Source organism: Protomyctophum parallelum, assembly GCF_964188405.1.
Source record: "Protomyctophum parallelum genome assembly, chromosome: 13".
Classification (NCBI taxonomy): domain Eukaryota; kingdom Metazoa; phylum Chordata; class Actinopteri; order Myctophiformes; family Myctophidae; genus Protomyctophum; species Protomyctophum parallelum.
Window position 1 is genome coordinate 16,962,999 of NC_139708.1, and position 13,775 is coordinate 16,976,773.

The window sequence follows — 13,775 nt, forward strand, 5'->3', positions numbered from 1 at the left end:
ATAGTGATATACACCGCTGTCTCTCTCTCTCTCTCTCTCTCTCTCTCTCTGTCTCACTTCCGATCCCCCATCCATCTTGCTCCAAGTTGTTCTCTGTGCGTGCGTGTGAAGGGCACGCACAGGAAGAACCCAGCCTTCCTGGGTCATTATAATGCCACACTGCCCACTGCGGAATCCTTATTTAATGAACCTCTGCTGACAACCTCAAATGCGACTCTCTGACTTAATCACCACACACTGATACACTGCTAGGAGCAGCACTCTGTGTGACAGTACACGTGCATGTGAGTTCAGGTTGTATTTTTCTTTTCTTTTTATTTATTTATTTATTCCGTGGCTGCGCGTGCGCGCGCACGCACCACAGCTGTATGCATGGCACACTGTAATCCTGGATGATCCAGAGTTTCGCAGACTCACATTCAGCGTCACACAGCTGTTAGGCTCTAATCTCTGTCCACTCTCTTTCCTCTCTTTACTTCCATCTACGCCACAAATGCCTGGACACTCACTTGGTGTGTGCATAGAAAACACACAGTCTATGTTTATAGGCCCACCCATGCACGTGCATGCAATTACAAGAAAAAAAAAAAAAAAAAAAAAAACAGACGAGGATTGTACTACATCTGTCACATGCATTTACCCCACCACCACCTCCACCACCACGCACGACCACCGCCCTAGATTGAAGCTCGGAAAGCCAGAAAGCAAAGTGAGTCTACTGCAGCGAAGCAAGGCAAAACAAAAGGGCATTAACACAAGGATAGGTCACAATACACATAAACAAATACGTGCAGTTAGTAATGTTAACACGTACCTCTGAGCGATGGTGGCTGATACACGTTTGGATTGACGCGTTTAGGCTTCAGTACTCCATTCTCCCCCACTACCCACTGCAAATGGGAGATGATTGACGCATTTTTTCAACCTCTTCAGCACACATAATGTACACACATATTACTGTGAATGAATGCCTAAAGTTACCATAATTGTGTACAGTCTTATATTCCTGAGTGAGAAAAATAACTATTCAATGTTTGGACTTGACCGTTACCTGATGGGTGGACTGGTCATCCTCAGGAGATCCCTGGTCGGCTACTCTGAACAGTGTTGCAGGAGTTGGCCTCCGGCGCCGAATCTACGCACACACGCACGCACACACACACACACACACACACACACACACACACACACACACACACACACACACACACACACACACACACACACACACACACACACACACACACACACACACACACACACACACACACACACACACACACACACACACACACACACACAAAGATGTGAGTATTATGACTATTCATCTAATGAGTTTTCCAAAACATTACCAAAAAAACCTTTTCCACATTTGCCATTTTGACAGGTACCAATTCTGTTCCATTCACGAGGAGAGTGCTGCTATTATGCATGTTGGCTCATTGGAAAGGTCAAGTCAACATGCTAAATGGAATGGAACCTTAATTACCGGTAGTATCATTGGTAAAACCAGTTTTTACCCACTATTCTGTGTCAATACGGCTGCCATGAAAACATCACAGCACTTGCCAAAGTTGCCACTGACTTCAATAAGATCTCTGGCCAGTTGGCCAGATGTGTCTCCAGGCAAACAGTCAAGTACTAGTACTAGCCAACTTAGCCAAGGTCTCATTATGTCATTTTGCACACTACACGGTATAGTGAACACGCATTGGCAATTCTAGTAGTTCTTCACAGTAGCCTAATTCACAGTTGTTTGTGAACTATCAAAACACTTGTGTGTGAAGCTTACCGTACATGTACACGCATGCCTCTGCATGCTTGCTTCACACAGACATTTTTGCGTGCATGAGCAGGAAAATGGTTGACGTAGTTGACCTATGTAAATATGGGAGATGTCTTTACGTTTACTTTGTACTGTTATACATGCTGTTATCTCCAGTATTGTGTATTGACACAGACAGAGAGAACATGGAGATGGGGAGATGGGGGTTATCTAGCCCCAAGCACCATGCTATGAGGCCAGCCACTCCCCTCCTCTTTCTCCACCCGTGGGCTGCTCCCTCCAAGGCCTGAGGCTGATTGCCTGAGAGGGTAAAGACTGATTGAAGCTCTGCACTTCATCACTGGAGTTTCCCACTGTATAGTCTATAGTCTGCTATAATCTGTCCACATGAACAAATGTGTATTTGTAGTTATGTTCGTCAGACGGCCAGGACGCCAGGCTTTGCCGCTGTTCATGTTCATGTGCTGTCTGTCTGTCTGTCTGTCTGTCTGTCTGTCTGTCTGTCTGTCTGTCTGTCTGTCTGTCTGTCTGTCTGTCTGTCTGTCTGTCTGTCTGTCTGTCTGTCTGTCTGTCCGTCCATATTCCACTTGTTTGCGGGAGGGTTACAATTTACAAAAACAATGTCTGATGACTCTGATCGACACCAAAATGAATCACACATTGAGGGGCTTCTAAACAACACAGAGCCAAAAGCGATTTCACTTTGACGACACGACACGACACTTTTGTACAACAATCACTGAAGGTAAGGAATGTACAGGAGCCGCTAGAATGGTAAATGCCATGCAAAGTATAAAGTCAGACTAACGTTTTGATGCAATAACTCAGGCAAGGAACAGAATACTTAATTTGAGGGCAGAATGTAAGGCTTTGACTTTCTTTTCCACAATTATAATGGTTAACAGTAAATAAACCATAATAGCCATTGGAAACATTCTGGGATTACAACACAGCACACTGACCAGCAATGTTGCCTGATTAGGCTTGGAAGGTCAAGCAGAGGAGCGTCCGGGTTATGAGGTGAACCTTAATGGCAGTGTATGGCCCCACTGCTCAAAGGCACCACGTAACGATAACATCCAGAAAGTCGCCTGGCTCCCATTTGCTGTGCATGGGAGTGTGTTTTTGTTAAGATCCCCCTCCTGTCTTGTTAAACAAGGCAGTGCGTCAGAGCCGCTATAGGTGCATGTTGCCAAAGCACAGGGCCGGTGGGGTTGCCCAGTGGAAAGCTACCGCTGTCAAACATGAAAAGGCAGTGGGGGAACGGGGGCTCCGATTCTGCGCTTATTTATAACGCCAAGGACGCGTTGTGATCTGATCGTGTCCCTTCCCACTCTCCTGCCTTGCCTGTAGCACCCATACCACTATTAGTCTCTCTTTCTTTCACCTCTCATTTCCATTTCACTCCATCCTCTCCTTCCGTTATCCTGTTTACGTCCATATCCATCCCTGACAGTGACATTATCCTCCGCCAACCCCCCTCGCCCCCTTCATCTCCGTCACTGGACTCCATAATCCCTGAAATTTCATTATGACGCTCAGGTTCGCTGGCCTATGTTTCCTGTCCATCCCCTCTAAAGCCATTTATCTCTCTCTCTCTCTCTTTCTTAAGCTCTCTCTCCCTCTCTCCGCAGGGGACATCCACATGTCACACTCCGTCCCCACTACCCTGGAGAGTTGCAGGAAGCCTGGGGTTTGGATGCTGCTGTGGACCCCGCTGCTTCTGCCTTATTGACACCTGCTACCACCTCGCCTTTCACAGTGCAGACTATGGCAAAGCCAGAGTAGTGCAGTTAACCATACACCAGATGCTACCATGCCTAAGCCCCTTCCTGCCCTGCCATTCACCACCTGTCCTGGTCCTCAGCATTCCAACCATGCAGCCTCTCCCTCTCCTTGTCTTTCAGACACTCAGCCGCTGTCGCTGCTTCATTCAGATGATGAATGAGATACTGTAAGCAGGATCAAGAGCCACAATTAAATTCATAACATCACAAGCGCATGGTTTGCACTCTAATTGGGAATGAGAGGTAAAGTCAACCGAGAAAGATCCAGTGTTGCCAGATGGGAAATGTTTGGAGTTATCATACCGGAGGCTTAAAATTATTTGAAAGAAAACTATCGCCTTGTTTGAGATTCCTATGAGCCAAAAACGCATCACGTATGCTGCGTGGAAGCAGCTAGGCTACTTCCTGGACCTTACAGGCTGAAACTGGACTGGAAAGACGCAACCAGTGTTTTTAATGCCAAAAAATGTAGATTCTAGGGTCAGATTTCCTGACTTATTTTGAAAAGCCAAACCGGATCCCGAATCAGCAGCAAGGGAATTTATTAAATTCACAGACTTTTTTGTGATATGGCGAAATTATCGTATATTCAGGCATTTAATATTTTTTTATCGTACAGAGGGTAAAACTATCGTAGAAATACAATAATTATCGTACATCTGGCAACACGGAAAAGATCTGTTGGTTTCTTTCTATTTACTTATCTTACTGCACTGACATGGTGTTGCTGAGAGAGACTGTCACAGTAAACGTCTTAAGAGTTCAGTCAGATAAACATTTCATTTACAATGGGTGTTCAGGCTCTGCTACATATTAGTCCCGGTTTAGCACATTCATGCTTAATTTATACTCCTTCGCATGCTGGTGTCGCATGTTGAAAAAAGATCTACAAGCTTCTACATCAGCTATCTTCTGTGCGCAACAACGACCAGAGCACACCAAAATATTAATGTAGTTTTGAACATAAACATAGGTTGGTGTGAGTGATCATTATAGTTATTGTTGTTAAAGTAAGTGTTAAATAACTCTGTATTCTGATAGCAGCTCTATAGCAATCATTGCAATAGACTAGAGTGTTGTTATGAAACAGTTGTCAACCCATCTCTCCAGTTCTTTAGCAGACAGAAAATGTTTGTTTCAGTCAATGCAGGATACAGGATAAACAAGTGAAACAAAACAAAAATGAGCAGGAAAAAATGTGGAACTGAAACACTGTTCTAATAACTGTTCTCTCTCCTGATAAAATTGGCAAGGAGACCACTGTTAATGAAAAAACGCTCTATAGGAATGATTTCTATCAGTGGAAATAAAACCCACAGGGGAAACGAAGTTGGTGTTGCTGGGGTGGCGGTGGGCGCAAAGTGGCGTGAGACAGACAGCAAGAGATTTGGTCTGCTGCTTGACACATCACAGTTACATAATCCTCAGAGTGGCGTGTGTGCATGTGTATAACCCACAGGGTGGTGTGTTTGTGCGTATGCGTATGCGTGTGCGACGCGCGTGTGCGCGCGTGCGTGTGTTGTGCATGTGTATAACCCACAGAGTGGTGCGTGTGCATGTGATCCACCTGGGTATATATCTGCCTGAACTAGCTCACAAGCTACGCATCATTAACATAATTGAATGAGGGTAATGAGGACAATACAGCGGGGCTATTTATTAGGAGTGGAGAGCTGCACACGCTGGGAAAGTGTGTGATAATTGAGGTCAGAGAGCAGCATAATATAATCCTCCTCCACAGCCGTGTGTGTGTGTGTGTGTGTGTGTGTGTGTGTGTGTGTGTGTGTGAGGGTGTGTGTGTGTGTGTGTGTGTGTGTGTGTGTGTGTGTGTGTGTGAGGGTGTGTGTGTGTGTGTGTGTGTGTGTGTGTGTGTGTGTGTGTGTGTGTGTGTGTGTGTGTGTGTGTGTGTGCGTGCGTGCGTGTGTGTGTGCAAGTGCATAATGTGTGCAAGGCTGTGTGTCTTGTTAGCGACATTTACAAGTCTATAATGGGTGTCCTCTCTAAACATGCCCCTTGAACCTCCCCCACCCTCCAAAAGAATCCCAACTCTTGCCATTTTCCAGCCTCAGAGCAACACATTGTGCTGGTTATGTAACATTGTGTTACTGTCCATGCTCGCTATATACTGCGGCGCAACTTGTGACATTACAACCCCCCTCCCCTCCTAGTGCTGCACCATTCTTGCTCAAATATGAATCTCAACGTTCCTCCACAAGAATTGAGATCACGATCTCACGCGATTTTCATTTGTCTCATGAAAATATGTATTGTCTTTAGTCTGTAGTGTCTGAACATTACTACATTCAAAATGTGATGCCTGGAGTCAACTACTGTGGCTTTAAAACAGACGTCATCTCTTAAAGTCTCACTCTTGTAGCAAAAGCATAAGAGTAACTCAAATGAATTGGACAGCCAGCAGTAGCACGAATGTCTGAATCTAGATCGCAACGTTTTTCCGATTAAGCCCACAACTGCCTCACAGTCATTAGTCAGCATCAGCATCCACATAACTACCCTCTGTCACAGCCTTCACAACACATAACTGCCCTCTGTCACACTGCCACAACCTTCCTCCACAGAATAGGTTATTTTGCCAGCGGGAAGTTCATGAGCTCCACAGGTGTGTCCTTCCCTGCAGGCTTCCTCCCCCTGTGGCTACCAGCAGCATGCACATGCCATTTAGCACTGAATCTGGCCAGCTGATAGCACACACACACACACACACACACACACACACACGCACACACACACACACACACACACACACACACACACACACACACACACACACACACACACACACACACACACACACACACACACACACACACACACACACACACACACACACACACACACACACACACACACACACACACACACACACTCACGTCACACACACACACACACACACACACACACACACACACACACACACACACACACACACACACACACACACACTGCTGTCTGGGAAATAAGTTATATCAGTTGATGATTGCAGTTGGATAAAATGGCAACGCTGAATTTGTGCGTGCGTGCGTGTGTGTGAGAGTGAGAGAGAGAATTTTACTCTTTAAAAGAGAACACTCAGGATTGTACGAGAAAGAGACCATTCAAAAATACTGATGGCTATGACAGTCGACGCATTTTAATTGGAGGCGAAGACGTTAAGGAGCTATACATCCATATTGACAAAGCACAATCACTGAGATGTGCGCGCACAGCGCGCGATGGCTTAGCACACTCTTGCTTAGCTTGCTGGGTGCAGATTAGGCTCATCTGGGTCTGCTCCTCAGAGGCAAGCCCCCGTAAGCTGGCACACTGACGGCCTGGCCTATTAAAAACAGCTATAGGACAGCATAAACTAGATCTGAGCGGCCCCTGGGGACCCAGTGGAGAGAAATCGAAAGGCCTCTCACACGAGCGTCACTGTAATGCCTTCATACCAGCACTAACGATCATAAGAATCTCCAGGGGTAGCGATTGTAGAAAATCTGCCCTCACTGCAAAAGACAACTGTGAGAATGCTGCGTCAGGTCTCCCGTTCCCTAGACAGGTAGAAGCAATGCATGTCTGGTGGAAGTCTTCATCACATTAGGACATCTCACTACTATATCTGAAAACAAATATCTGATATAATAGAGGAAGCAGCACTTAAACTTTATATTTTTCGCACAAAAATGTAGGTCTCAGCATGCGACACCGTCATAAAGCGGTCACGAATTAGGCCTTAGAGGTCCAGAAGGCTTTTTGATCTCTCTACCTCCCTCCCTCCCCCACCTTAAGCGGAAAGAAACCTACTCTGAAATTCTCCTTTACGGGTAAGAAGTCAGTTGATAAGGGTAAGAAGTCACTGCTGACTGCAGCAGTATAGATATGATCGCTTGTTAAGAACATTATTGAATGTGTGATGAAACCCTTTACACAGGTCTGCAATCCATCTTTGACAACCGGCATTTTTCCAAACGAAATTCAAACCACTATTCCAATATACAAGGCTAGATGTTTTTATCATAAAACTAAATCTCTATGACCAACAGTATGGATATACTGTTGATATTTAGACAAAGTAGGACCTCACTAGCATTATTGGATTTTGTAACAACTGCTATTGAAAATAAATAATATGCCATACGTATATTTCTAGATTTAAAAAATAAATCACACCCGTGTGAACTGAGCAGTGCAGGCTGGCTGCCAGCGGTATTGCAGCTGTTCATAATCCAAACAGACTGACAGACACACGCGGCCAGTCATTGGAGCGGTTAGGCACCACTCAAAAAGGAAAATGTCTGAAATAGGCTACTGTTAACAAAACTTCAAAGATATGGGATAAGAGGTCTATCACTCACTTGGATAATTAGATATTTAGTTATTCTGTCTGAGGGGGCAGGTGTTACAGCCTTGAGTATTTCAGTGCACTTTGAGGAATTGTCCTTTTTCGCCAGATTTGAATCATTGGACAATTCCTCAAAGTGCACTGTAACACCTGCCGCCTCAGACAGAATTACCATCACTGAAGAGGATGTAAGGAAAGTGTTTCAGTGTACTAACACAAGGAAAGCTAATGGGCCAGATGAATGCAGTGCTTTTCTCCTCAACCACTTTGCATCTGAGCTGGCTCCAGTGTGGCAACCAATATTCCAAACCTCTGTAGACACACACACAATTCCCCTGTCTTGGAAAACCTCACACATAAAACCACTACCCAAAATCCAATGTCCAAAAGAACATAAGGATTACAGACCCATAGCTCTCACTTCAGTGATTATGAAATCACTTGAAAGAATACTGTTACAACATCTTGTCAGTATAACCAAAGACAAATTCGACCCCAGTCAGTTTGCCTACAAAAAGGTTTGCGGTACAGAGGATGCGGTTGTCACACTGGTCCACTTAATTACAAAACACCTAGATAAGTCAAATAAGAATCATGCGAGAGTGCTATTCTTAGACTTTTCTTCAGCTTTCAACACAATACAGTTTGATATACTAGTGTCAAAAATGGTACAGTTGGAACTGAATCCATACTTAATTCACTGGTATGCTTCTTTTCTTACTAACAGAGTACAGAGGGTGAAGGTGAACACAACCCTCTCATCAGCATTAACTACTAATGTTGGTGCTCCCCAGGGTTGTGTGAGCTCAGCTGTACTTTTCACCCTCTATACTGACAGCTGTCGTATTGAGGAATGCCTGTCTGATACATGATACAGTTTTGATTTCTCTCCTAGATAGTTCCAGTGATCCTGGACTGCACCAACACAGAGTAAATAAGGTGGTTGAATGGAGTGATAACAACGCTCTCATCATTAACACAAAAAAGACAGAAGAGATTGTTTTTGGTACACCACCAGAGATACACAGATCCCCCATTACTATTCATGGTGAACCGATCAACCAGGTATGTTCGTACAAATACCTAGGAGTAGTAATAGACCATCTTTTGTCATGGAAAGATCAGATTGATTGAACAAAGCAAAGAATCTACTTCCTTCGCCGTCTAAGATCCTTCGGTGCTAGTAGAAGGATTCTTCTTTTGTTTTTCACTTCTGTTATTATGAGTGTTCTTCAGTACTGTAGTACCACCTGGTATGGATGTTTGTCTGCAGCCCTAAAGTCACAACTGCTGCAACAACTGAACATTTGTTCAAAGATTGTTGGACAACAACTTCAGAAACTTTATACATCCACATATGATAACAGCATCCTAAGGTTAGCAAGGAATATCACCTCTATGGAGAATATAGGTTGCTACCTTCAGGAAGGAGATATGGTGTACAGCATACAATAAGGTCAGACTAAAGAGGTCCTTTGTCCACCAGTCGACCTTGAGGCTTAATCAGGAGATGTAGTAGCCACAGGATAATCTAAGCGGTGGATATTGCTCATGTCTTTATGTATGTAAATTGTCTTGTTATTTGTGTTTTGTATATGTGTTTCTGCATACTTGGCTGCTGTGTCGCAAGACAAATTTCAGTGTGAACTGACAATAAAGTACTAATCTAACCAATATGTGCAATTCGTGAACTGTTAATTAATGCAGGTAAAGTGTCCCTCAGGGCTCAATACTGGGTCCATTGTTGTTTATTCTGTATGTGTAGGGTGTCCATGTTACTCAAGGCCGAAGTATTAGCAGATGCCGTGGGGATAAGTTGGAGCAACTTTTGGATACTGTAGGAAACAAAATGGAGAATTTACAGTTGGTTTATAAAAAAAAACCTCACTAAATTTATGTAAAACACAAAATATTATATTTGGGAATATAAACAGGAATGCCATACCCACTTAAACCATATATTATATAGCCTACTTCATTTAATTGGGTCCCCCAGGGGTCTATACCGATTTATAAGCTCACATCGTGTGAGCATGGCTATTTACACTGAATGTTCTCCTATTTTCACCACATGTTCGACAAGCCCAAGTTTAAAGGTTTAAGGCTAGGCTTCAGAGAAAATTGTGCCTCTTTTTATTCCATCTCTATTATGTTAGTGAAACTCAATTAAAAGCAGGTGCAGCGCAGATCCACCCTCCTCTTTGTACTTCTGGGATCCTCACAATATGTGAAGTGGTTGAACCTTATGTGTCGCTAAATGCAAGCTATAGCCATGAGTGCAATAACTCAATAAGGTGAAAACTAATCCCCGGACTGCGTGTGACCTGAGATTCCTTCTTTAGTTTTTATCTGTTAAGAGGCATTAGTGCCACAGTAACGCTTCTGCCAAGAACAAACACACAGTCACACACAGGTCTGAAATGCCTTGTAAACTGTATTTCAGTTGGTTGAGCACAGCGCATTGTATAGAAGGCAGATAACATTATGTGCAAACAACTTGACATCTGTTCACAGCTTTTTTTCATATGTGCTGAAGACCCAATAAATTAAATGAAAACATTGCAGTAACGAGAGTCGAGAGATATGATCTCAGCTTATTTGAGGTGATTTGCTTGTGGTCCAGCCAAAACAATGTGTCATCATATCGGGACGGGTGGTGCTATAAAACCAGTTGCTAGCTTTAGAAAGAATCAGGTCGATTTTGAAGGTGCAGTTTACCAGGTCGTGATACATAAATTGGCCTCGCTCTGCGCACATTCGTATTATGAAAGGCATATCGGCCCGTGTTGAACGCACTCGGCCCGTGTTGAACGCACACACATTTGGCATACCGCGTCCCTGAATATTTTAGCATTGTGGGAGTGTCCATATGTTAATTATTCTCGCTTTGCGCAATTTGCTATTAAGCCCCTTGACCTAAAGACACTCAGCGCATAACGATTAGACGTGGGTCTGACCACCTCATAAACGCAAAAAGCACTGTTTGATTTGACACTTGAGCGGCTCTGGAAGGCTGGTAGAGTGTTGCCATGTCTGTTTATTATAAGCGGCTTATTTTTCTGTAAAGTTGCTTTGTGTGGTTGCTTTTCTTGTTTCTAAAGTGGTTATTTGGGCTTTTCTCCTAATGTTGTTTAAACCAGTGATCGTCACACAGCACATTCCCATGTCAAGGATCCCCAGATGAATGCATTTGCCCAACTAAGGACAGCTAATCCAAAAATTAAATAAAAAGATTACTTTTGAAAATAGCAGATCTATACCAGCTCACAATGCATCACATTCATTCATTAAAACTATGAACTCTGACTGCAGGGGGATATATAATGATCATTATAACAATGTGCAAGAACATATTTAAAAAGAAGGAAGAACTTTATATTTGTGGACAATCAAAATATGTTTTTTTATTTTAATGTGGTGTCATTCAAATTAATCTGGATATGGCAGACTCACTATTTAGAAAATAAAAACATGGCACTTCATTTAAAATAGGTTACAGACCCCTGTTATATGCGCTTATTTTTATAGACATATTTACTTGTTTCTATGAGACATGGCAGTTTTGCGTCTTTTTAAAAAAAATGTTGAGATTAGAAACGGCCATAATTCTTTCATTTCTCAACCTTAAAAATAAATAAAAACATCTCCATAATCTGTGGGAAATGTGCTTTCATATGCTGTATCACACCCGATTCAAGTCTTCTTCAATAAAATGCTACGAGCGAACTCAGCGAAGACCATACCATCGGGGCCACAGCATTACGCAGCACGCATTCAACTCATTCCTTCGTCGTGACTTGAATGAAATAAAATATAATAAACGTTATTTTACTGGTGTTTTTCAATAGAAACAAATAAAGAGCGTGTGTAGGCTACTGTGTGCAAGTGCAACAGTGCATATACATGCATGCACTAGGCTATATTTCTTCCGTGTCGGGATGGTGATTGAGCTCTTCAAGTTCACAGCCCGTTTGGTCTTTCATAAAAAAACGTTGATATTAGCCTATAAACACTCATGGTTCTCTCATTTCTCAACCGTTTTATTAAATGTAAAAATCTCCATATTCCTTATGAATCTTGCTTTCATTCGTTGTATGGTACATGGTTCTATCGTTATCGAATTAATTAATTACGCATGGATTGGCAATTTGCCAATATGCTGCTATCTACTCGCAATTCCATTCCGATCTGAAAGGTGGGTCTGTTCTTTTGAGGCATAAAGGTGACAGCATGCAGTGCAATAGGAATAATTAACCCAAATGTGACAAAGGCATGTCATGTCTTCTATGGTGCCAGCCTGAAGAAATGTCATACCACGACCCCCAAAGTGCGCATTCCGTATGTGACATCAGCTGACTGGTAAAGAGAATAGTACGGACATGTTGATTGGGTACGTCTCAAACACGCCTTAAACACACCCATGACTAATTCAAGGCCGTTTTGCGCACTCCGCGGGGTGTCAAAAGCGCTTCTTAACATGCCCAAAATTGCAATATGACATACTACACGCCCCCAGATCATAATACTGTAATTAGATTAGTAATATAGAAGTAAGTAACATAGAAGTCCTAAATCGACCCCAATGTCTCCAAGTTGTCAGGATCTGACAGTTTTCTAGTATCTAAAGGTTTGAGGGCATTATCATGCACCTCTAAATCTGTAACCGGATTAAAACTAAAGGACTTACCATAACATGACTATCAACACCCAGGGACATTTTCATGACTAATGTTGAGAGTTGAACAAGAAACAGGAGGTAACAGAATGCTTGTTAAAAACACCAAGCATTTTGGCCTTAACAGAGTCCTTAACAATTAACTACCGTATGCCATTTTTATTTCCAGCAAAGAATTTAATATATATAGTCATCCAACATTTCAAGGAATTGTTTTGATTGTTTGACGTTTCAGTGAGAACATGATTAGCTTTGGCTTTTCTAATTGCAACTGTGTGCTGTATGCATTTCATTGCATTGCATAGTCGCCTGAAAAGCAGCCCCTGCAGTCAAGACTTTTTCTCTGCGCTCATGTGTGACTTGAATAAACTTGGAGTGAACTACGAAATGTTTTAGTCTGTTTGTTTGTTTGTTTGTTTGTTGACAATGTCAGTAAAACCATCATCATAAAATAATTCCCAGGAATGTTCAACATCGGCAATGAGGTTAATTTAAGTAAAAAAGCTCATGACAAACCCTTGTTCCATTAAATGTGTCATCAGGCTTTATAATGATTCATGGCTTGGTTTTGGGGAATGTTTGTATTTCTAACTGTGGAACACCACAGTGGTCACTAATATCATTTGGAAACACAGAAGCAGCTGTGCACTGTATTTGAGAAATGAGATGTTGTTAGGACATCAGATTAGGTCTAATATCACTATCATAAATCTGAAACACATCTAGTGAGACTGAGTCAGAATATACTTTAATATCAACAGATACTGGTTGTAGCCTGTTCCAGTTTAGATCTCCAATAATGACAAATTAAGCAATCTAATTGTGTTCAATCCGGATAGACGCTGCATTAAAGATGGTAGACAACCTCTGAGTTGAAGGTGTCCTATAGCAACCAACTGTAATATAGAGAGTTTAACCTAAAGAAAAGCAAAAGATATACCGGTATATTTTTCTTTCTCACTGTCTGATGAAGAGAGAAGCACAATATTGTACTTGCTAAACTTAAAATGTCATAAAGATTGCAGCACTGACACCCCTACTACCCCATTTGGGTCAGTCAGTCCTATATGGTCTATTCATTATAACCATCAATGCTATTATCCCTTGTTCAGAACAGATTAGCCAGGTTTCAGATGAAACAATTTCATCAAAATGGTACTTCAGACGGGCCATGCACGAGGAGAA

The 13,775-nt window shown here is 42.5% G+C and overlaps 1 protein-coding gene across 2 annotated transcripts in view; it reads right to left on the reverse strand.

Moving 5' to 3' along the window:
• The window catches only part of ppp1r1b (protein phosphatase 1, regulatory (inhibitor) subunit 1B), a 30,801-nt gene that overhangs the window by 6,908 nt on the left and 10,118 nt on the right, over nt 1-13,775 (reverse strand). For both annotated transcript variants that reach the window (XM_083780046.1, XM_083780045.1), the window contains exons 2-3: nt 1,052-1,135; nt 815-890 (exon numbers count right to left, since the gene is read on the reverse strand). In XM_083780046.1, coding sequence (XP_083636172.1) covers nt 815-890; nt 1,052-1,135 — 160 coding nt within the window. The remainder of the gene's footprint in view (nt 1-814; nt 891-1,051; nt 1,136-13,775) is intronic.